This window comes from Sminthopsis crassicaudata, chromosome 4 (genome assembly GCF_048593235.1).
Source record: "Sminthopsis crassicaudata isolate SCR6 chromosome 4, ASM4859323v1, whole genome shotgun sequence".
In the NCBI taxonomy this organism is placed as follows: Eukaryota; Metazoa; Chordata; class Mammalia; order Dasyuromorphia; family Dasyuridae; genus Sminthopsis; species Sminthopsis crassicaudata.
Genome location: NC_133620.1, coordinates 149,829,259 through 149,855,474, shown reverse-complemented (window position 1 = coordinate 149,855,474; position 26,216 = coordinate 149,829,259). Strand labels below are relative to the sequence as shown.

General features: G+C 31.7%; 1 protein-coding gene across 1 annotated transcript in view; it reads left to right on the top strand.

Moving 5' to 3' along the window:
• Nucleotides 1-26,216, top strand: part of UTRN (utrophin) — a 533,723-nt gene that overhangs the window by 349,866 nt on the left and 157,641 nt on the right. Inside the window, 1 exon segment of the mRNA XM_074309622.1 lies at nucleotides 14,698-14,854. Within this exon segment, the coding sequence (XP_074165723.1) occupies nucleotides 14,698-14,854 (157 nt within the window).

Genomic DNA, 26,216 nt, shown 5'->3' with positions numbered 1-26,216 from the left:
AAAAGCTAGACTGATAAAAGGAAATTTATTATAGGCATTGGGAAAGTCAGCCTTTGCTATGCATGAATAGAAAGGCTGAATTCCTTAGTGACAAGGTCTGATAGAGAAGGAAAGTTTCTAGTAGAGAAATCTGGACAGAGAGGCATAAAGTCTCATTAGGGAAATAGGTGAGACAGATAAAGGGAGGGTAAAGCTGAAAGAGAATATTCCAGTGGGTAAAGGTTTCTAATATGCTTACATAAATGGCATATTAGCTCCTCTGCAAAGGAGTGCATTCCAAGTTGGCTCTTGGCTGGGTTTTAGCTTGAGCTTGAATTGAATAAAAAATCTTAGAATTGAATGGGTGTTTCTTCAATTTAATGGGGTTAGAATTTCCAACTTCAGATTTAGCTAGCCCCACCTAGATAATTGAATGAAGCTGTTTATCCTCTGGTAGGGTCTTTACAGAGGCAAGATTCAAGGTGAATCTGTTTTTCAAGTTTTAGGGAGTTTCAAGGCTCCCTTAGTCACTATGTACTCAGTACTTTTTCTTCTTAATAGTAATTGAGTATAATAAATAATAGATTCTGAAATCAGAATTGAAGTAGACTGGATAAAATTATTAAAGGCTTCCTTGGCCCCTATTGCACTACTTTTTGGTGATGGTCAAATTTTTAATATAATTATTATTAATTATAAACATATAGAAAAGTACTTTTATTCATATTTAGTGAATATTTGGAAATATGTGAATGATTTTCATAATTTAATTTTTGTCAATTTTGATTTACTTTATCTGTACTGGAAATTTTGAATTTTGAAAAAACTCACCAGATTTCATCAAGCAAGCAGTTTTTTAATTACATTTTTTATTTTGACCTTTGGAAACACCAAGTAAATTGGGCATTTATACTTAAAAGTAATGGAAAAAAAAATAAGATTGTTCAGGAAATCACAGATCTCTAATCTGTACAGCTTCTTTTTCCTTTTCAGTATGACAGAATCTATATGTAATTTTCAAAGTTCTCCCTTTGAAAAAAGAAAAGGAAAAAAAAAACAGTGATACCTTTCTAAAACATCTTTTTAACAGTCAAAACAAAATTCCCACATTGGCTGGATTTGACAATGTTGGTCTTGCATTGTCCATTGAATTGCATCTCATATTGCCATTACCTTTCTAGAGATGCCAAGTGGCAGGCTTTCTTATTCATCCCTTTGGGTACCAAGCTTTTCACTATATTGATTAGGATTCTTAAATCTTTCAAAGTTGCTTTTCTTTATAACATTGTTATTTCTGTATATATATTGCTCTCTGCTATATTTGAAACTGTGAACAAACATTTTTACAGAAATCTAGTATATATTTTATTACTTCTAATGCTCATTTAAATTTTTTTTTTTCCTGGCTGCTTTTCTTAGAAGTAAAGTGACTAATGGGCAATCAACAAGGGACAAAAATTGAAGTTAAGGCTATAGATAACTAGCTGTGTAATTTGAAAAGCCACAGAATAATCAGGGTGCTTTTTTTTTTTTTTTTAAACAGGGCAGCTTGACAGATGGGTAAACTGAGAATAAATCCTTGTCTTATTAATCAGTAATAAAGTCATCAGAACTTTAAAATTTCTTTTTATGCACTTTAGGACATCAAGGAAAAAAAAATTTTTTTTTTCCCTGAGGCTGGGGTTAAGTGACTTGCCCAGGGTCACACAGCTAGGAAGTGTTAAGTGTCTGAGATCAGATTTGAACTCAGGTCTTCTCGAAGTCAGGGCTGGTGCTCTATCCACTGCACCACCTAACTGCCCCCCATCAAGGGGAAAAAAGGAAAAAAAAAAAAAAAAAAAAAAGACAATTTCTATGACCTACCTTGCAAGGGAAGCCAGACACTTATAACTCAACAGGCTAACCTCTTTGCTTCTTCCCATGAACTTTTCTGACTTCTACCTTTTAGTCTTACTTAACATCTCTAGAGGTGCAGAGGGGTTATTTTTATCTCTGTTTTTAGACTTTTGTACTTGTATTCAATAAATATTTATTAAACACCTTTTCTGTTCAAGTCAATATGGTCGTGCTTAGGGATAATATATACAAGTCTACAAGTCCATTTAATATAGAATGATTTTAGGAGGAAGATGATGAGGGAGCCCTGAAACTCTCTAAAACTCCTTAAAGGACAGATTCTCCTTGAAACCAGCTTCTGTAGGGGACCCTGTCTGAGGGAAACATTCTAACAGCTTCATTCTGTTTTCCTGAGAGAGGGGCACTTACTCCCACTGATAACACTCACTACTGATTAAGCTTCCCACTGAATTAAAGATCAAGCCTAGAAAAATTCATTCAATTCTATTCAAATTCCAGCTCAAGCTGACCTTAGCTTGTAGCTAAGGCTTCTATTATAAAAAGAGTCCATTTTAAATTCACTCCATGCAGAGGACCTAACATGCCATGCCATGCTATGCCAAGGATACCTCTGCCCGTTGGGGCATATTCTCTTTCAGCGTTACCCTCTCTTTATTTTCACCCACTTCCCTAATGAGACTTTATACCTCTCTTTTGGGATTTCTCAACTATTTAGTTCTCTGCCAGGACTCCTTCACTACTTTACTCCCCTTTCGGGACCTTGCCACTAAGGAATTCAGCTGTTCTATTCATGCATAGCAAAAGCTAACTTCCAAATGCTAATAATATACTTCTTTTTATCAGTCTAGCTTTTCAGGTTAGTAAATTCCTTTCCGAAGGACCTTTGAGCCACCAGAAGGGGGTTCCCACAACTCCCCACCTTGTGCCAATCCTAAAGGGGATTTAGGGGAGCCAATCCCTTTATTTGATTCCCTGAACCCCAAACCTGCCACTAACCTCATCATTTAACTCCCTGACCACCAGGAATCCTAATCTCATCATTTTGGTTTCCTGAATCTAATCTCATCAAAGAAAACACTAACATTTTGTAGAATTATATAGGAAGTTTAAGGAGATGTGAGAGGAACCCCCTGAGCTGGGCTTTGAGATGAAAATGCTAAGTATAAAAGGCATTTCAAACCTATGCTGTGATTAAGTTTGTTGTTATTCTTATTTCTGAGCCTACTTTTCCTCAATGTTATATATGTATCTAGTATTGTAAATTTGTTTTAAATAAGCTAATATTTGAGGTTGTTATTAGAATGAATGTGTAATTTTTAGAACATAGAATCATAGCTCTGGAAAGGCATTTAGAGATCATCTCATCTAAACCATCTCTTTTAACATTAGAAGGAAAAAATGCAACTCAGAGAGGTTAAAGAAATTGTAGTCATTTCTAAAACAGAAATCTTTTTTCAAAATGAATTTTTATTGTTGTCTTTTGTTTCCATATCTAGTTTTTTTTCCATATTCTTCCACCTTCCAATCCCAGAAAACTATTCTTTATGACAAAGATTTTTTTTAAATAAAAAAGAACAAGAGAAAAAAATCATTAAAATTTCAACTGTCTTCTGATTGCAAACCCTTTGTTCTTTCTTATGTAACATACTCTATCTTGCTATCAGAAAACAATATTACTTATATACCTCTAACTTAATGTATATTGTGTGTCAATTAAAGTCCAACTATCAGACTAGAGAGTCTCTGCATAGCAATTGTCAGAATGAATGTTTTTACCAATGTGAAAAAAAGTAATAACTTAGATGGTTATTTTGTATTCCAAGTTCTTAATGATTTTTTAATAGTTCACAATATTTATACTTTTTGGACCATACATTCTTTTTTTTTTATTTTAAAAGTGTGGACTAGTGTTTTATAATCAGTTATAGGAGTATGTCAAATGCATTAAAATTTTAGAAAGAAATATTATTTTATGTATTTTAATTGCCATGTTATTTATTGTAAAACTTTTTAATTAGAAATAAATTAAAGAAACTTATTAATGTGTTTCATAACATTTTCACATGAAATTTGTTTTAATTCAGTTATTCAAATAGCATTAATCTCATATATAAAGGGATATTTGTTAATCCTTTTTATATCAATGCTATTTATATAGCATATATCTATTTGCAAATTTTTTTTAAGAAATATGTTTCATAGGTCATAGAAGTGTAGCTATTCAAAGGAGCAGCTCCCTAAAATACAAAGTGCTGAAAATTCAATTCAGTTCAACTAGCATGTTAAGTACCCACGGTGCTCAAAGATAGGGAATAGGGAAAACAAAATGAAAACAAGTTTTTGCCTTCAAAGAACTTACTTTCCTCTAGGTGATGACCATTTATACTACCACTGAGAAAAGTTACAACCAGAGAGATTGAAAAGATTTCTCAATTGAGCCTTGAAGAAAGCTATGAATTTTAAGAGCCTGCTGTGTGAAGGGGTATATATTCTGGGCATGGAGACTGCAAATTGTTTGAAGGACTTCTTAGTAAGACTGTTTGGACTGGAATGTAGAGTGTGTGAAAGGGAAAAATATGAAATGTCTGGAAAGGTAGACTGGAACTCCACTATGAAGAGCATCAAATTTCAATTTTAATGAAAAACCAGTTCAAAGATAAAATGCCTCTCCCCATTCTTTTATATGAGTCTCTTGAAAATGTAGGGCATCCTTTAAAAAGTCCTTTCTGTAAAATAAGGTTTCATAATACTTGTATGTACTTTTATTAGCTTTAAAATGTCATTAAACCATATGTAAACTTAGCTTGATGACTTGGGGGGGAAAAACAACTATAAAAACTCAATGGAATGAATACACACACACACACACACAGACACAGACACAGACACACACATATTACATTAGCAAACTACAAATACTTTTTTATTTTAATCGAATTTAATCAAATTTTAATGATATTTTAATGGAATTCACTGATGGAATGAAGCTGAATTGTTCCTATACATTGTACACAAGAAGGATATCCTTAATAAGTTAATTATTATCAGTTGTTAATACTCAGGTTAGTTTGCTTTCTTCTAGGGTAGAGGGAAAGAGAAGAGGAGCCATCTAGAGAACAAATCACATTGACCTTGTCTTACAGTTCATACTTCATTGTGCATCAGTTGTTCACTGCTCCTTTGCTAATAAATTCAGGGCATGTCTATTCTCTGAAGGTCAGGATTTGTCTCTTCATTGATCTGAGTTCGGAATTATTTCTATTATCATTTTGTTTTCCATATTATGGGGTATATTGCTCTTTTGGATCTGCTTATTCTGCATCAATTTATTAAAGTCTTGCCAAGTTTCTCTAAATTCTTCATATTTATCAATTTTTATGCTATAGTAATATTCTATTACTTGCAAATACTGCAATTTATATAGTCATTTTTCAAGCAATAGACATTCATTCTCCTTCTAGTGGTTTAGTATTGCAAAAAATATTGCTCTAAATATTTTTGTACCCATGAAATCTTATCCTTAACAATGACTTCTTTACAATTTGTGGATGTTGTCAGCCATGGTTTCTGCCGTTTAGTAAAAAAGTAAATTATGTGCTAATCATTTACATGTTTAATGTTACTACCTATTGGAGACTCAGTGTTTTTGTGTTTTTCCCCATTACTTATTTACAGTGTTCCTACTATTTACCAAGTACTGTGATAAACATCACTTGATTAAAATAGGGTCTTGTTCATACAGAATCTATGATTAAAATTTTTAAAAATAAAGTAGGAAACAGACATATACAGTAGTACAGCTATTCTTATCCAGTTGAGTAATATCATATTCTTATGTCATGCAAAATGAATCTATTGATGTATTAATGTATGTGCTTTATATAACCTCTTGGTATCCTATTTGGTAATGATTTTTAATGCAGTCTTTGTAGTGAATCTGAGCATAGTAGTAGAGTATTCTTAGCTTACTCCTCATAGGAATGTCATGAGCAGTGATGTCTATATGGGGCTCTTTTCTGTGCTATGATGTCTTTTGCTCTTTTGCTACTTTTTCTTTTCTGTTGCTCTTCTTCTGAGAGAATTCAAGAGACAAAAGGATGATGAAAATCTTCCTTGCATGTTGTTTCTGCTGAAATGATTGTCAGAATGTTCCCTACCTAGAATTGAGCAGCAATGGAAATTTTAATATTTAGCCTTTAAAAAAAAATATTTTGGCCATACTCTATAGCCTATAAGAGGCTAATTAAGTACAAATGTACTTAAGTAGTGGATAGGGGGGAAAAACTATTATGAAAACTAAATCTGATGGTGTATTAATATATGTACCAAAGATATTCTGGTGGAAACTTGCATGGTATAATGGAGCCCACCTCAGAGTTAGTAAGATCTGAGTTCAACTTAGGCTTCTCATACTATAGTCTGAAATTATGGGCAAAGCATATATTACCTCAATAACACATGTTAATTTTCAGACTAATTTTGTGGAAACATCAGTAGATGTTTGCTTTAGAGAGTTTCCAGCAGGGAGTTCCTTATATAGTATCATAGGTTCTGATCCCCAAATTAAAAAAAAAAATATGATATTTGAAATGTAAAATTCAGAACATTAATGACAAGCTGTTAGAAACTTTAGGTAAATATCAGTATTTATTTCAGTTTATTAATTCTACATACAGAAGATGCAGGTTATAGTAGAAAGACTCAAAAGTGCCTAGTTCAAATCCTATTATATATTCTAACACTACAATGTTGGGTAAGTTCTTAACTTCCTTGACCAAGCCTTAGTTTCCTTCATTTTAAATGAGACTAATAATACTTGTATTCTCTATTTTTAAGAGTTGTTGGCACAAATATGTTTTGCAGATATTAAAGAACTAGGTATATGTACATGATTATAACTTTTATTAAAAATAATACTTCTCCTATCTTCTCCATCCTTTGTTCAATTTTCTTCTGTTCAAAGATAATGTATTCCTTTAGATCTTATTGTGGTATATAAGGTATGATATATTTGTCTAAAGCTGTGTCTCAAAATTTGGTTCATAGTAGTTCTTGGTAGTTCTTTTTGCAAATGGTTATAAGTAATATTACAATAGGAGATAGACAACTAGCCATGAAATTACTCTTTAGAATTCTGAAGTGATTTAATAAACAACAAAGAAAAAGATATTTGTTTCCCTTATTCATAGTACTGTTTTGACCAATTGCATTTGGTAGGAGAGTGAAATTCTTACTGAAGACCTGTTCCCAATGAAAATGTTTTGAAGACATCTCTAGAACAAACCATAGAAAGAAGTTTGCTGCAATGAGGAATGTCAGAAGAAGAAATTAAAAATACAGAATATTTCCTATATAGTCTTCAGTTCCTATATTAATAGTTCATATCATATTTCTGGATGTACGCTGGAGGTCAAATAGTAATAGAGCAGTGATTAAACACGATCTCTTTTTCAATTATTTTTAATTTTGATGGACTACGATTTAAAAGTTTTTGAATAAATCCTAAAAGAAGAGGAAATGATATGATTAAAAATCTTTGTAGCAAGTTTCTCTGGTAAGATCTTAGTAGATATAATTTCAAGATATATAAGAAACTAATCCAAATTTATAAGAAAAAAGAGCTGTTTCCCAAATGATCTAAGGAGATGAAGAGGCAAAAGAGGTAAAAATCCCAGGCAATCTATAGTAATATGAAATCATGTTCCAAATCACTACTAAAACGGGGAAAATGTAAATCAAAGCAAATCTTTCTGTCTCACACCCACCATATTGGAAAGGATCACAGAAATGATAAATGTTGAAGGAGGATATGGGAAAATGGATATATTGATGCACTGAGTGAATATAACGATTCTGGAAAGTAATTTGAAAAAATGAGCCCCTATAATATTTTAAAAGCTTATGCCCGAATTAAAAAAAAAAAAAAGAAATACAACATATATGAATGATGGTTTGCTTTTTGCATTAAGCCTTAGAATATTGAAGAACTTCATAAATTCAGAGGGTATCCTACAAGAATTTATCCTAGCTATCCACACAGGAAAAAAATGAAAGCCTTCTTGTTGTATAGCTTTCATGATTTTGGGTAGACAGCCCATGAAATAAGTCATGAATCATGGACACATAATGAACTTGGATGAAACTGAATAGTAGGAGACTAAATTGGATTCTATATAACTAAACTCTGTTAAAGTGGAGCCAGCTTCCACATTTGAGTTCTAATATCAAAGCCACCAATGTGAAATTGAAGGAATTTGAAAGGGCATGGACCAGCCTTTGTTAATTTCTTCATTCTTTTGTAGATTCAAGGTTTCCTTCCTGGCTCTCAGGATTTCTCCCTGTAATAAAAGACTATATTTTTACACTGAGTATTCTGATAACTAATTCTATATAGCTGTGATTATCACTTATTTGATGAATTGAGATTACATATCATACAAAGGGCAATGTTAATCATGAATCAACTACCATTTATTGTAAATGAAAGAGTATAAAGAATGTCATCAATGAAACATTGACAAAGTAAGTGATCTAGTTATATAGCAAGAAAGCCATAGATAAGGAGCAGCTTACATAGTTCATGTAATTTAAAGAAGTGTGTATAATTTTCTTTTTATTCCCTTAGCTGGAGACAATGTGGCTTCTTGCATAAGCTCTCGTTGTTTTTTTTATTTCCTACCAATTGGGAGAGATATTACCTCCCCCATTAAGCTATGAACTTCTGGAGAGCAGGGACTGGTTTATATTTTTCTTTTTTTCCCCAACACTGACCACAGTACCTGGTACATAGTAAACATTTTATAAATCCTTATTGACTGACCAATCCAGTTCTTCTCTATTACAATACCTCATTTTTCTTAAGAATGCCTAGCCTAGATATCTTCAAATAGTGTTTTGTGAGTTTCTTGTAGTTCTTTCATAATCGTTATTATACATTCATAGAATTGCAGCTTAATTAAAAAGTTAGATACATTTTGGAATAGTACATTGATTGGATACTAAATATAATAATAATACAGGTCCCCCCAAAATTGTTAGATTCTATTTATGTGTTTTAATTTCTTCTTAATCCTGTAAAAATATTTCTAAATGGTCTTTAAGAAAATTTTGACAAAGGTTCTTCTTCCTCCCTTTTGAAAATAGGATCAAATTTAAGCAGGAAACGGGTAAAAAGAATGAACTTCATAGTTATATGTATGCAATAATTCATTATGATTTATGTGTTTGACAAAAGGAACATTGCATAACAAATGTTTAGTGCAGGATTGAGTTGTTAAGAGTTTGTACAACTGTACAAAAGATAGCCAAGTGAGTGTATTCAAAAATGTAACAAAAGTAGCATTATCAGTGATGAAGCATTTAGAAGTGAATTTAGTAAAAGCATAATTTCAGAAAAAGTCATTTGCCATATCTTTAGTTGACTTTAATGTTAATAACACTGACATGGAAAATAGAAAAAAAAATGAAATTAGAGAATTTAAAATTAAGGGTTTTTTTCTTGTGAAATAGTCGAGGCATTGCCCCCAAATCCTCTTTAATCTAAAAAGATGAAAGGACAAAATTTAAACTCAAGCATTGTAAGCTACTATGGAAGCAAGGATTTGACATATGGTAATAATCCGTTAGACACAGAATTGTAATCAAGCAGAGAATAACCAGAACAGATTCTGTAAGTCAAAATTCCTGCCAAACCAAAGTGCTTCCCCTTATAGACAGGAAAGACACAAGGCATGGTGTTTAAGAATTATCATAATTTCAGGATATTTTATGATATTATTTTATTTATGATATTATATAAAATTTTGTCTTTTAAGACTAATTTTGCCATTTATATTTCAGTTTTAAAATATTGTTAAAATTTTTCTGTAAAGACTTAATTGTATAGTCCTATAGATAATGCTCTAAAATAGCATCTAATATTTAGCTGATTCCTTTGAGGTCATTGGAGTGTACTCTTTAGAAATTAATATGGGAAAGGATTTGAATTTAAAATTTTAAATGGTAGTTGCTGCAGAAAATAGTGACTATAAAATATATGTATTATAAAATATAGTGAAATTAGATACATAGTTAAGTGTTTTGTATATGATGACATTAAAATACATTTTTATTTTGCTTAAAAGCTCTCAATTTCTGCTGACTTTTATACATTTAAGACATAGGAAAGAGATTAATGCAACTTGGTTTTTACTTATTCTATAAAACTGATATAATGGCAAAAACAGAATATTCAGCAAGATTAATAGAAAAGTATTTCCTGTGACAAGTGAAATTAATGTATTCTATGGAAAAGTAATTACATGTTTGGCTTAGAATTAATCTATATGAACACATAAAAACTCAAATTTAAGCAGAAACAGAACCTTGTAAAACATTTCTTTTCCAAAGTCTGATCCAATGCTAGTAATTGTCAAATGAACAAAAAATGACTAAGAGGTAGAACAACAGAAAACAAATGATTTTAATTAGAGTTCTCTCACAATGATGATGATAAGCAAAATTCATATTTCTGTAATCTAACCTATTCAGGATTATTTCTGAATTCTGACCATTGGTTTTATTCTTATGTCACAGTGAAGGAAACAGCCTTTAGAGCATTAAAATTAAAATTTAAATTTCATAATAATAGTTATGAAAGTTCATACTTTCATAAGTAATCAGTAGAGCTGTAAGATAGAAAGCTGAAATTAAGCACCATGCAGGTCTGATGATTTATTTTGTCTCATCTATGAAAAGGCATCCAACCTCATGGGTTTAGTCATAAAATATTTAACCTATTCAATTCTTATTGATGTTCTTCTGAGCACCTTGTCCCCTCAGTATAGCTCTCTCTTAAACTCTGATAACTACCATTTTTGTGACTGAGGTAGTACCTTGGTGACACTATATTACCTCAATCTCTTTTTATCTCCATAATCTTCCTTGATATTCCCTTCAGATAATTATCTTTTTGTCACCCTACCTAAATATTTTTCGTATACAACTTTAATCTCTAAATTCTCCATCCCCCCTCTTTTCCTGTAGTCTAGTGGCTCTCAATTCTCTCCGCCCCAGGCTTCTTTTACTCTCTTAATTTATTGAGAACACTATAGGACTTCTGTTTGATTGTTTTATCGAATAACATGGTGGTAAATGTCTAACAACTAACTCTGAAAAAAATAATAATGTAGACACCATATATGTGTGTGTGTGTATGTATATATATAATATATGGAGAGAGAGAGAGAGAGAGAGAGAGAGAGAGAGAGAGAGGGAGAGGGGAGTGTTTGATCTGCATTATCAACATTTTTCTCCATCATTTTCTTAAATATAAACAATCAGCAAAAAGAAATATCAGGTCCTGGTTTGTAAAATTTCCTAATTTCCACAGCATAAATGCTTATGCTGAAGATTTAACAATCAAGCAGGTTCCAGTACAATCCTGGTATTATCTATCAATGTGTATCATATTAAAAATTAAAACTGATAATTTTTAAAAATATGGATTCATTAACAATAAATAACAAATCCATTAAATGTTAAAATAACAAAAATTAAAACAATTAAATCCTCATTCACTTCTTATTGAAATAAAGCCTTTCTTCCAAGTATTAACATACACAACAAAACACAGTGATACTTGCCTGTCCCAGATTGCTGGCAGAGCCCATAATATCCATTTGATTCATGCAGTTTTAAAATTCATTCTATGGCTCAGTTCAAGGTTATTCTGCTCTTTATCCTTCTATCCCTTTCCCTTTTGTCCATCTATACTGTTCCTTGGTCTACCAGTAATTAATGTGTGGGTTATTTTTACCATCCAAATTTTTAGCTACCAATTCTGAATTACTTAATACTACTAGAGAGTGTCGTAAACCTAAACTATAACTAGATCTTCTTCAGTTCCTGTTATTTGACCACATATACTATATAGTAATCCTTTTATCTTTCAATGATGGTCCCACATCATCTGCTAAAAATCTTTTCTTCTTTCTTCAAGTCTCCCTTATTCTCTTTGGCCCACTCTCCACAAATGACTTTGCCTCCTCTTTATTGAGAAAATTGAAAACTTGGAATATTCTGTTATTTCTCCCATTTCACTTCCAAACTTCACTATATGAAATAATCATTTTCTCCATTTCAAGTTTAAAGGGGATTTAATGGTCCGCCGCATTCTACAGATGAAGTAATGACACCCAGAGCAACTATTAAGTTGCCCAAAATCATACTTTGCTTACTAAGCAGATCTTGAAGTAAAATTTAAGGCTTCTTGCTTCAATCTAGTATCTTCTCACTGTTCTGCTTCATTCACCTTCTCCTCCTTTGCTCCAGTTTTGAAGGATGAAGTGGTCCTTATTTTCAAGGCTAGTTGTCTTTATTTGTATCCCTTTTCCTGTGGGAGTTTTCCTTCTCAGTCATTAGTCCTTCTTGGCTTTGTTCTTTCTCTAAAAGGCTTTTCCCCTCCACCCTGTAGACATTCTCAGATTTACTCATTAAGGCTTAAAAAGCCTCCTACTTTTCCCTTAAGCTATTTTATATCTTCTTCTCTTCATGTTAAAAAGTGAAAATCACTTATCTTATTGTTTCCATCATACCTACTTACTCCTTAGCCCCTTGCAATCTTATATCTGATTGTACAAAAAGTGCTATCTCAAAGATTACCAGTGTTTTCTTCAAGATAAAAACAAAAACAAAAACAAAACTATTAATTCATTTGTTTTATATCTTAGTACCCACACTTATATCTTTCAGTCCTAGAGTGAATCCTTCTCTGTAACACAATACAGTTATCCCTTCTACATCATAGCTTTCCCCATCATGATTTCAATATATCATGAATTGGCATAAGAAATTTAATGAGAATTTTGTAGGAGTTTTCCAGAAGCCACAGACAACATGCAAAGACCAATAGATGACAATATAGGAAAAAAAATGTTTAGAAACTCAGAAATGCATAAAATATATGTATAGCATTGAATAATATACATATATTTTCTTTTAATACTATAATAATTGAGATTTATTTTCTAGTATGAAAGGAGAGCTAAATATTTTTTACACAGATTTTCCAGATTGTGAGTTGCTGTACCCCTAATTCCTGTGATATAGAAGGAATACTATGCACTCACAATGAGCTCAATCTTATGGAGATGTTTTACCCCCACAGTTTCTCACTTCTCCACCAGGGAATGGGGGAGAGGAAAGGATATATGTTTTGTGATGGTTTTCAATTCCTAAGAGCTCAGCTTTCTTTCATTTGCATTTTTTATAATCATTATATATAACAATATTTTTTCTTATGGCCTTTTGTTAGTTATTTTCTCTAACTTACCACATATTGTATATTTTTGAAAACCATTTTTACTGAATCTGAAGATCTTCAGTCTTAGTTTCCTTCTCAGATAAAAAATACCTGTAGTACTTAGCTTACAGAAGTATTAAGAAGTTAAAGTTAGATCATAAAGTCAAAGAAATCTAACTTTTCAAGCATTATAAATGCTTGTTATTGGTGTCATCATTATTAATTATGATACTGCCCTTTCTCTTGATTTCATCAACATTGATTTCTCTTAGTTATCCTAGATGACTTATTGCTCTTTTTCTATGTCATTTACTCATTCAGTATCCATTACCTACATCCTAACCATGGGTGACACTTTCCTTTCTTTTTCAATCTCTTCCCTTTCCCACATCCTTCCCAATTCCTGAGCTCTGTTCTATATCATCTATTCTTATTAATATTAAGCATTCTAAGAGATTTGATTATTACCTCTTTACAAGTAGCTACCCAAATCTGTCACAAACTCTATTCCCACATCATTGCATCTTCATTCAAATTGCACATTTCCAAATATTAATTCATCATTTTCCTCTCTCCCCACTCCTGTTTTTTTAAACTTTACTTCTTTTTGATGACAACATCATAGCCCTCACAGCCACTTCAGGGTTTAAAAACTCAGACTCACCTTTGATTCTTTTACTCCCTATTTCCCCATAATTTCTCTATAACATTTCATACAACTGCCTCCTACTGTCAACTCACAGTAGCCATTACACTATTCAGCCTCTTGTCAGTCAACTGTAATATCTTCATAATTGGTTCCTTTGTCTGTAATTTCACTTCTGTCTATCTAGTTCTTCCTTCCCATAGCTATCTACATCATCTTCCTTAGGCACAGAACTGCTCATTTTCTCCTGCTGTTTAAAATCCTTGTATCATCCTAAAATAAAATGCAAAAGTCTTATCCTGGCACTTAAAGTCTATAATGTAATTCCAGTGGACCTTCCCAGTCTTACATTATTCTTTGCCCTGACCACTTCAGTCACTACTAGCTATTGTGTGAATTTGAAATTCTGTCTCTTTATCTGTACATTTTATTCAGGTTAATCCTCCATACCTTGAATCTATACCATTCTTATTTTCATCTCTGCCTGGCAAAAAACCCTTCTTCATTAGAAGACCAGATTCCTGTGTTCTTATCTCCCCACAACTGATAATCATTCCTCCCTGATCAAATATTCACTGAATTCTTCTCCTGTCTCACCCCCTATTTGTATAGAGAGTATACCTTTAAGTAGAATCTAAGCCTCTTAAGAACAGGGACTTTTTCGTTTTTTTATTTCATATTTGTATTCGCACACATAATAGATGTTTAATCAGAATTTATTGTGTTGAATGGAATTCAGTTAAATTTGTTTCAGATTCTTAGGTATTATAATTATAGAATTGTGCTTGTAAAATACTTTTTTGTTTCTTTCCTGGAAGTCACCTTCCTTCTTTGTAGTAAATTAACCCTGATTTTCCAGAGACATTAAGCTCTAGAAAAATTGTTGCAAAAACAGTTGAAATTTTTAAAAGTGGTATTCCTTCTCTTTCCTTAGGGCTTATTTGGAAGCCAGTTCTGAAAAATGGAGTAGGTTGCTGACATCTTTAGAAGAGTTGATCAAGTGGCTAAATATGAAAGATGATGAGCTTAAAAAGCAGATGCCTATTGGAGGAGATGTACCTGCCTTACAGCTCCAGTATGACCATTGTAAAGTAAGTCAACTCTACCCTATTGGAAATCATTCTTTTTTAATGTAATAATATTTTAATTGTCTTTAGTAGCTTAGAGTGGGGGGGAAAAGTTTAGTCTCAATCATGGAAGTCAAAATAAATGTATTAGTATAGTTTATGTACACATGTATTATCATTTCCTACCACAAAATTAAAAAAAAAAAAACAACACAGCAATTTGTTTTGCTGTCAGTCACCAATAGGAATTAATTCAGATAAATATATGTTTATTTATCATTCTGAAACCTTTGCAGAACTTTTAAAGTGTCATTAACATGTTTCTAAATAATATACCTTGCTGGTATATTTATTTTATTTTTTAAAAATCCAATTCATTTTGAACTTAAATACATAAAGACAAAAAAAAGAATATCCCCATGAACACAGTACAACATAAAAAAGGATTCATTATAAAACTATGAGTTTCCATTTCACATTGTTTCTTTTATTAAAAAAATACTATGTAATAGGTACTGCACAGTTTTCAAAATTACCCTATTTTTGTGCTTCCTTCTAAGTTTTCTTTTGTTCTCTGCTATGTACTTTTTTCTTCCTCTCTCCCTACTTTGTGGTAGAGAAGGCTACTACTGTACTCTGTGTGTGTGTGTGTGTGTGTGTGTGTGTGCATGTCTGTGTGTGAGATCATACTATTACATACTCCTATTTATCAGGTTCTTTTCCTCTGAAGGTGGATAACATCTTTCTTCATAAGTCCTTTGTAATTGATTTCAGTATTTATAATTCTCAAAAAGACAATCACTCAAAATTGTTTTTAGAATAGTACTGCTATTATTTTACACAGCATTCTCCTGGTTTTCCTTATTTCCTTCTTCATTATTTCATGCAAGTCTTTTCCTGTTTTTCTAAAATCAATCAGTTTATTATTTATATAGCACAAGTAGTATTCCATCACAAGTATACACCCCAATTTGTTTAACTATTATCCTCAATTTCCAGTTCTTTGCCACCAGAGAGTTGATGTAAATATTTTAGAACCTATAAATTCTCTTCCTTTTCCCCTATTCATCTTGGAAAACAGATCCATTGCTGGTATATTTAACAACTTATCTCAATATTTTGAGATGGCCATATTATGTATTAGAAGGTTTTCATATGTATATATGTATATAAATATGTCTGTAATATTTTAGTTCAAAACTTTGTCTAAAATAAAGGTTAAGCAACTAGTAACTCTGGTAGAAAATAGGCTTAATTTAAGCCTTGGAACACATTGAAAAAGCCAAAAAACTTTCAGGCCTTTTCGAGGAAAAAAAGTTTAATTCTCCTTTCATTGACAAACTCTCTATCCCTTCTTTCTTTTCCTACCCTTCCCTCCATTCCCCCTCCCCCGCAAAAAAAAACCAAACCCTCAAAAGACTGAAGTAGGCAAGTCAGGACTTCTATTCTTTGGATGTCATATAATCCTGAACAATGAAGTATATTGTCAGTAGATTTGAATTACTGTTTTCTAAATTATTTGCCATACTCATTTCTAAGCCATATTATGAACCACCCTCCTATCAAGTTGGTTTTTTAAAGCTATTTAACATTTTAATATTTCTATTAACTGTAAAAAGAGCCCCATATATGCATACATCATTACCTTAAAGAAGTGTTCCTTACTTTTAAAAAAAGAAAGAAAAATTTATATGATTTATTTTGGAAATCTCATAATTAGGGTCTACGCAATACTGTTAAATGTTGTCTTGGTTGGAAAAAAAATTAATAAAAGTGGAGAGATTAGTTATACTATGTATATATTGTCCTTTATGATTTAAATGTCTTTGCCTTCTAATAATATAGACGAGAGAAGGGATTTTTGTGGATTTGGAGGAAAAACAGCAATGAAGCTTCATGGCATGTGTCCTCATTCATTATTAATTGATTATTGCATCATGCTTCATAAATAGAAATGATACCTCCCAAAATGACATGATCTCTTTGCTTTAGAGTTCTCATCAATTATAGATAATTATCTGTTATAAAGCCCAAAGGAAAGTCTGACACATTTATGTAAACTTTAATTTTGTTAGTAGTTTGTATGTCCTTAGTATATAGCATACACTAATCAAACCGTGCTATCATTTGATACAGTTGTATTTACTACAAGATATAGGTATAATATCTTCAATGATAGAAGAGATCATTCAGTTGTTAAGCCCCTGAGCCAGTCTATTGTCAACAGTGACCTCGCTGCTTGTAGAAAGCTTATTCTATGGTTTGACAATTCTGTGATCTGTTCCAGAGATGCTCATAAGAAAAGCAGAACTCTCTATATCTGTAGTTAGTTAAACTTGGCAGTAGTATATCTGGAGAGAGGTATATTCTTTCTGACCCTGTAAATTGATTCAGTCAAGCAGAATTCACAAATGTTTACTTCTTGTGTAACCTGTGTTAAGAACTGGCAAACTTAGTAAGAGGAATGGTATGAAATAAAACATATGTAGTTTCCTGCCCATTCACACCATAAGGTAAGGCAGAGTTGTTTGGTAGAGGAAGAGGAAAAGGAGTTTGTTTGTTTGTTTTCTTTTTCCGGGAGCTGAGGCTTTGGAAAATTCAGTGACCCATTTGATACACAGCTATAATGAGCTTTAAAAATTTAAAAAAAAAAAAAAAATTCTCATTCTGGCATTACATATTAAGAGAATGGTAAGATTGTATATAATTTTTATTAATAAAGTCACCTATTAATTTGAATTGTTTTGGTAAGAGTGAATAGTATAGTTAATAATTTAGGGTGCTAGGGAATTAGATGAAATCATTGGTGCATTATTTTCATTTGTGATGATTGACAAGGAGGGTGATAAAAAACTAGAAAATAACTCCTTTAATTTGTAACTCATGTCAAATAAGATAATAATTGTAAAATACTTCTTAGGGTAGGGGTCATATGGAGATAGGAAACTTGTTTTAAATGAGGGGTAATGAGATTACAAAGAAGGAAATCCTGTATTCATCATATATTTCAAAGGAGGAAGTAGAAGTTTCAGGTAAATGGTTGACTTCTTTTTCTCTCACTTCCCAATTAAATCTTTCATTTAACAAACATTTATTTAAAAAAATAATATATTAAGGAACCAAAATATGTAATGCCAGAATGAGATGGTTTTTTATTTATTGTTATTGTTTTTAAAGTCCATTATAGCTGTGTATCAAATGGGCCACAAACTTTTCCAAAGCCTTAGCTTTCTTAGTTTAGGAGAAAAATATCTCTCTACCTCTTTCTTTACCAAATAACTCTGCTATACCCTCTGGTGTTTTGTGAATGGGCAGGAAAACACATATGGTTTGTTTCAACCTATTGCTCTTACTGTGTTTGCCAGTTCTGTGCTTGTTGCTGCTGTTGTAAAATAAAAACAAAAATCTTTAATGTGAATACACATATAGAGAGTGTACCAAATGTCTTAGTGCACTTTCTAGCTTTTGATAGTGCAGAAGAAATAGTTAAATTTAAGATATTGTTTTTATATAGTTGGTAGACAGTGTATTGGCACATGGGGGAAGGGGAAAGAAAAGGCTTCCTGTTGAAGTTGATATTGAAATAAAATCCTGAAGGAAGTGAGGGACTCTGTGAATTTTGAGATATGGAGAAAGTGCATTCCTGACATGGCAGTTGGCTTAGTGAATAGGCGCAAAAATAGGATATAGAGCTCTGTGTAAGGAACATAGAATAGACCAATTTAGCCGAAACATGGAGTGAGGGAAGCAACTCTAGGCTAGAAAGATATGTTGAGCTAACTTTGAAGGACTTTAAAAGCCAAATATTTGTACATGATCTAAGAAGATATTTTTTTTTAAAATCACTGAAATTGAGTAAGGGAAGAAGATGGTTAAACCTATGTTTAAAGAAAATCACTTACAGAGCTGTCAAACACATGATGCCCAACACTCCCAAGTGCCACTGAAACAGATTAAAATGTAATTGGGAAGTATTTAACAAAATTAATTTCAAAAAATTAGAAAAAAATTGGGATTTTCAAGGTTAATATATAGTCTATGGGGATATATATGTACTGTTTAGTGACAACTATTTCTTTTTGAGTTAGATTCCGTAAGTATAGAGGAATAACCTCTACACTAGCAATAGGGGGAAAACATTAGACAGGGAAAATAAAGAAATTGTTGCAATAGTCCAAGTGACCCACAGATGTGAGGCAAGATACAGAGAACTATGAGTCATCTGCTGGCAATCAGGGTATAAATAAAGGTGGTAGACATATGAGAATATTAAGAAAGACTTGGATGCAAGAGACATAGTAGATATAGAAACAACAGGATTTGATAATTGACTGAGTGTATATATATATATATATATATATATATATATATATATATATATATATATATATATGAGAGAGAGAGAGAGAGAGAGAGAGAGAGAGAGAGAGAGAGAGAGAGAGAGAGAGAGAGAGAGAGAGAGAGAGAGATCAAAATAATTCTGAAGTAACAAGCCTAGGAGAATAGAAGAATTTTGATTTACAAACAGGAAAGTTTGTTAGAGAGATGAATTTGGAGGTAAAGAATAAAGAATTTTTAACATATTAAGGTTGTGATGTCCTTGAGACATCCAGTTTGAAATGTCAGTAGGTGATGTAGAACTGAATCACATGAGAAAGCCTGGGGCTAGAAATATCTATTAGTCATTTGTAGATATGATAAATGAGCCTAGAGTTGAGCTCAACAGAAAAAGAGTATATAGAAAGAACCTCTCTAGAGATAGGTTCTCTGTCTTTGCAAAACATAACCTTGGAGAACTAGCCTCTGTTAAGTGCTATGAATGATTATCCATCGGAGGAGACAGTCAACAAGTTTTTATTAAAAAGCTATGTATCAGTCATCATGCTAAGTGATGGAAATACCACTAAAAAAAAAAAAAAAAAGGCCTTACTCAAGAAGATACAATATGGCAACAATTATGTATACAGAAGCTAATTAGAATAAATTGGAATTAGTTAATAGAAGGGACTGCTGCTAGTTAGTGCAATGGTTAAAATGCTAACCTTGGAGTCAGGAGGATCCATTTATTTTGAGTTTAAATCTGTCCTCAGACACTTACTGGGCAAATCACTTAACCCTATTTATCTCAATTTCCTCATCTGTAAAATGAGGTAAAGATGAGGAAGGGAGTGGTAAAACACTCATGACTTAAACAGCAAATGAGTAGTCAATCTTTGCAAATGATAAGATTTTAGCTGTGACTTGAAAGAAATCAGGGATTCCAGGAAATATCTATGAGTTCTACTTATTGGATGGGTGTATGGGAGTAGACAGTGAAAATGTCAGAAATAAACTTGGGACATAAGACTATATTGTTTTAGGGGGAGGGGAAAAAAAACAGAAGCCATGTCACTGTACCAAAAGTTTGTTGCTGGGCATTAAGGTGTAAGAATGAAAATGGTAGGAAACTTAGAAGCAGTAGTCATCCTGCAAGGGAACAGAACTAAGAGAGAGCAGTGTCATAAAATCCACTCTGAAAAGTATATTAGGAGTAGACTGTCACCTGTAATTTCAAACTGTGGGATTATGGTGATTTTAGAATAGAAATAGGAAAATAAGAGAAGGGAATGTTTTGAAGAAGGGGATGATTGATTTTCTCAATCAAGTATTAATAGTCAATAAACTTTTTTTAAGTTGCTACTATGTACCAAGTATTGCACTAAATGCTGCTTGCTTTTAAGTGCTATCCATATTCTACCTGATGTTCTGGCATTGTCTTTGAATAGAGCTACCAAAAGATATTTGGAAATTTATAACTGGAATTATACAGAGGAAAAGTGTTAGTTTTAGAAACATTAGTGAAAAAGTATCCATTGAAACTACGAGAGTGGATGACAGTAATTTCTTTCCTCTTCTATTTCTATTTCTATATTTTACCTCATTCTTTTGTCAATCTTTTTTTTTTTTTTTTTTTTTTTTTTTTTTTATGCCTACATTTAGGGGCTAAAAAGAACCATCAGTGAAACTTAGAAAGGAAATAAGCAAAAGAAAAAAAATTAGTATCTACAGTTGTAAATGCTATTGAAATGGCAAGAGGATGACGACTGAAAAGACACCAATGAAATTAAAAATTAACACATGATTTTTGGTGCCTTGAAGCAATTTAGTCCAGGGCAGGAAGGAGTCTAACCATATTGTGGGCCTTGAGGATACATGAAGTAGCACAGCAATTATATTAAATGTATTAATGGGGATCAGTTTTGTGAAAATACAGAACACTCATGGGAATAGGGAATAGTCATTACAGAAATGTTTAGAGCCAGTTTTCTAGATTTAGATAATTCTTACATATATTTTGCTTGTAATTAAGCAACGTGAACTCCAATGTTGGTATGTAACAATGCTGCTATTAAGTCCGCAATTTCATTTGAAAAGTGTGCCCAGAAAATTCAAGACTGGGCAGAGAGATTTTCCACATGGCCGTTTGCTACTTAAAAAAAAATAAAAAAAAAAAAAAAAATCTAAGCATTCACTTATTTTTTCTTTAGTCACTCCTTCACATCATAAGAAAAAAAAATGACTGATTAGCATTATAATATTATAAAAGGGTTAGCTAAGGGAACAGATTATATATTGATCTCAGTAGAACATCATAAAGTTTAACTTTTGTCCAAAAAAATTGCACTTTCAGTGATTCATATACTATCCCAAAACTGGATCTCATCTATCCCCAGAGCTTTAATTAAAAAAAAAAAAAACAAAAAAAAGCTTTAAAACTTCAATTTTCTTTTAAATACTAGTGGCTATATACCCTATTTCAACATTTCTCTTTCATTGTAGAAACTAATATAAGAAAATTTGATCTTAGTGTTTTTTTTTTTAAACATCAGTAATTCTTTAAAAGGTTTTTGATTAGCTCATTGCCTACTTTAAGCTATTTAAGGGTTTTTTGTTTTTTGTTTTTTTTCCTTTAAGTGTGCTGGAGCCAGCTTAGTCATTTATATCTACTTGATGATTAGGTTGCATCATATTTCTTTTACCAATGCCCTTGCCAAGTGACTGTATCCTTTGTTCATTGCAAGCCTTATTCTTGTTTGGCTTGGAAACTTAGTCCCCACTGGCAAAAATATAACTTTCATAGAGTAACTTCAGTATTACCAGTTCTTAAGTTAGGAAAGGCCTATGACTCATAAAATGATTTATATTACCCATATTATTTTTTTGTCATATAACTTTTTTCTTCATCTAAAAATATCTTATCAATGAATCTTCCATTTCAAGTATATCTTAAACATAATATTGTTATTATACATTAATTTGCTTAAATAGATTTTTCTGAACATGTTCTATATTCTACCATCCAGTTTGTGATTTGAATTGCCAGACCCCCAGATTGCCTAAGTTTCTAAACAGCTTTTACAAATGGGGAAATTATTGACTATAATATTAATTTTTTAATTCATTTCATTCTTTATTTTGAAGTTGCCATTTTTTATACTAACCCTGAGAGGTAAAATTTTTAAAAGTTATAGTTTAGTCACTTTTAGAACTTTATTTGTTGTTTAAAATGTTACTTAGACTTTCATCTTTAGTGAACTGAATTTATTACATATTTCATACAAACACTTTCAACATGCATTTTTGTTTAAAAACCTCCCCCAGTGTTAAGTGTATAGGCATAATAGACTTTTTGATAAAATTTTTTATAGATTTATTGGTGAACAGTTCTGTTACTAGTTCTGTTATCCTCTGAAGGTAAAATTAGAATTTTTTCTCACTATATGGATATTTGATAAATATATCATTTAAAATAATATTTTCATAAATATTAATTTATAAATTATGTATATATATATATTATAATAAAATAATTAATTATGACTGAAGTGAAATTACATATTGAAAATATATCTTGATGGATATCCAACTAATTATACCAAAGAGAACATTATTTTTCCAAGTGTCCATAGTCTAAAAGTTGTTCCTTATCAGTTTTAGGTTCTTTTTTTTTTTCTTTTCTGTTTTTTGGCAGCAAAAGTTTGACTTTTCTTCACTAGAGTGAGAGAAAGATAGACAGAGAAAGAGAGTGTGTGGATGTGTGCACGCATGCTCATGCCCATGTGAGTGTTTGCATGCAAGTGCATGCAATGATTTTGTTTTAATTAACATTTTTTTCTTATTCAGGTAATCCATTTTCAGAATACTTTTAAGTGACTTAGAATTGGGCAAATATTCAATATTTTTTTATTAGATTTCTATTTAAGCTGTTTTATATTTTACTGTATGTAAAACTTTTATTTAGTGGATAGTAGGTACAAATAACAACACTGGCCCATGCTTTATCCTTAAGCAGCTTATTTTTGTAATTACACAGATAAATGTAATACAAAGTTCTGATGGGCACTGAAGAGATTCAGGCAGAGTACTTTAACAAAACCTTCCATAGATGTCTCTTCATAGGATGCTACTAGGATTCTAGTCTCTATTAAGTTATATTTTTTATGTGTAGCCTTCAAATTATTTTACCTTCTCACATTTCAGTATTATTACCTCTAAAATGAGAGTATTGGACTATGTAATTTTAAAATTTCTTACCATCTGTAGTATTCTGTGTCCAAGTCTCAAGTTCTTAACATATGATCTTTTATCTACCAAGGTATGGCTCTCGACCTCTCATTAGCAGGGAATGTAATTTGCCTCATCTTTTAGTAGTAGCAAAGCACATACACATTTTGTATAGTTTATTTGATACTGTTACAGTATATTTAGGGTGGGAATACATCTGTGTGTCCAGGGCCAGAATTAAATTTGGGTCTAGCTGAAAGATTTCATGAATTTGATTTCATTTAGTATATTGTTCTAACTCAATGAAGTTACTATAGATTATGTAAAATGTCAATAAAGATTAATATGTTAAGAGAACAAAGAAATTTATGTATCAAAGAAATGGAGTTAGATTGAAAAATCATTTAGGTCAACTCACTGTCTTTAGAATATTCTTCATCTGGACCTTTCCTCTCTAATGACTAAAAAATCTTTTATGTCATTAAGCACCATCTAAAGTAGAGGTTCTTAGATTGTAGATTAAAGAGAGACGACATAATAGTGTAGATAGTCTTCTAGAAAAGATAGGAATTATCCACTTTAAGGGACAAGAGGAGGGGTTGGCCTTGAAAGGGAGAAAGGCCACTTCTTCAAAAGAGTCAGAAATCAATTACCAGATGATAATTAGAAGGATATGAGATTAGAATTCCTAACAGTAATAATAATCATGCTTTTATAGCACTTTATAAGCACTTTTGGGTTGCTAAGTGGAACTTCATAGAGTGCTGGACCTGGAGTCAGGAAAACTCATTTTCCTAAGTTCAAATATGACTTCAGACATTTAATCAACTGTGTGTTCAATCCTGGGCAAATTCCTTAATTCTTTTTGCCTCAATTTTGTCATCTGTAAAATGAGCTGGAGAAGAAAATGGCAATCCATTTTACTGTCTTTGCCACAAATGAATGAATGAATGAATGAATGAATGAGTAAATAAATAGATAAATGAATGAATGGATAAATGAATGAATGAATAGAAACTACAATAAACCTCCAAATGGGGTCCATGATGAGTTACTCATGATTAAAATGAGCAAATAATGCTTATAATATATACCAGTCTGCTGTTTACAAAGTCTTTTCCTCAAAACAAGATGGTGTGTTACTATTCCCATTAACAAATTAGATCCTGTTATAGAAGGCTTCCAGCCTTTCTCTATTTCAGTGCATTGGAAACAGGCTTTCTGCAAGGATGTGTTGAAGGAAGACTGTGGGATTTGAAAAGAAATAGACATTAAGAATAGAAAAATATAAATTGTACCACATTGTATTCCTCAGTTGAAAGAACAAATATGAAAGCCACTTGTTTTTAGGACTCAAAACTCTTTGCCACTCTGTAATTATTTGTACTAAACAGCTCTGTTGGAGTGTGATTATCCTGTCATTAATTCTTTGCCAGGTATTAATGGAAATTCAAATTTTTCTCATGTTACAAGTAGGTAAATTTTTTGTCTTGTGGGTGATATGATATTTAAATATTCTTTAAAAATTAATTATTTGGGGGCAGCTAGGTGTGCAGTGGATAGAGCATCAGCCTTGAAGTCAGAAGCACTTCAGTTTAAATTTGGTTTCAGACACTTAACACTTTCAAGCTGTGTGATCCTGAGTCATTTAAAAGTCACCAATTGCCTCAGCAAAAATAATAATAATAGTAATAATAATGATGATGATGATGATTTTTAGTATCTTGATATGAAATAAAATCAATGGAAACAAATTACAATGGAAGACTTTAGAAATGAGGCAATTATTTCATATTAATATGCTATGATTTCTCTTCGGAAAACTTAAGCATTTGATTAGAGTCAACAGTATTTCTGCTTAAGAAAGCCAAATTAATGATCTGTCTTTGAAATTTACTACTGGTAAAGCTAGAACTCACACCAGATAGTTGCTATGCAGATAAAACGAGATAATGAATGTAATTCCTTTGAAAGCATTAAGTACTCTATAAAGATGAAGTATTATTGTAAGAGGAAGATGCCATATGATTTTTTAAAATTCCTGGACAATAATATTTTCCTAGTGTTATAAAAATAGTAATTTTTTGGGAAAAGGCAAATGTTATCATTGGTTAGATCTTTATTTTGAATATTATTCCAATATGTTGAATTTGTAAAATTATTGGTATTTGATATAGAATATAACATAAGGGCGAATGAAGCAGAAGATTATTCACAAATAAATTGGTTTACTCTTCTAGTGGTCAGTTTGGATTTTGTTATTTTGTTTGTTTTGTTAAAAAATAAAGAAGGCTCATGATTATTTCATAATATATCTCATTGGGGGTAGTGTTATTTATTACTAAGTTAGAAAGGACCTCTGACCTTTTAGTCCAATGCATATCTGATAAAGAATTCATCATTCCTTAGACAGTATCTCTAACTGTCATCCAGTTTCTACCTAAAAACTTTCATTGAAAGGGAATCCACTACTTCTGACATCTCCTTTCACCTTTGGATTAAATACATTAACATATATATATATATAACATAACTTTGCAAATCTTAAAATACTGTAAAAGTCTAGCTATTATAGTCATCATTATCATCACCCTTATTGGGGAACTTTCATCTTTAGGAAGCTTGTCTTACAATAAGCCTATATTCTTCTTTCTGTAAAAGCAGAGTCAAGAGGATGTCAAGGAGAATTAGGTGACAGAGAGAAGAGAGAAGCTTTCCAATATTTGAGCTGGGCAGCTACTGTGAGCCTTGTTTCACAGAGATGTCATATTATTTTATTCTCTGAAGAGTAATAAGGGAGTATTCCTAGGTATTAGCAGATGTAAGAAATCTTATAACTGTT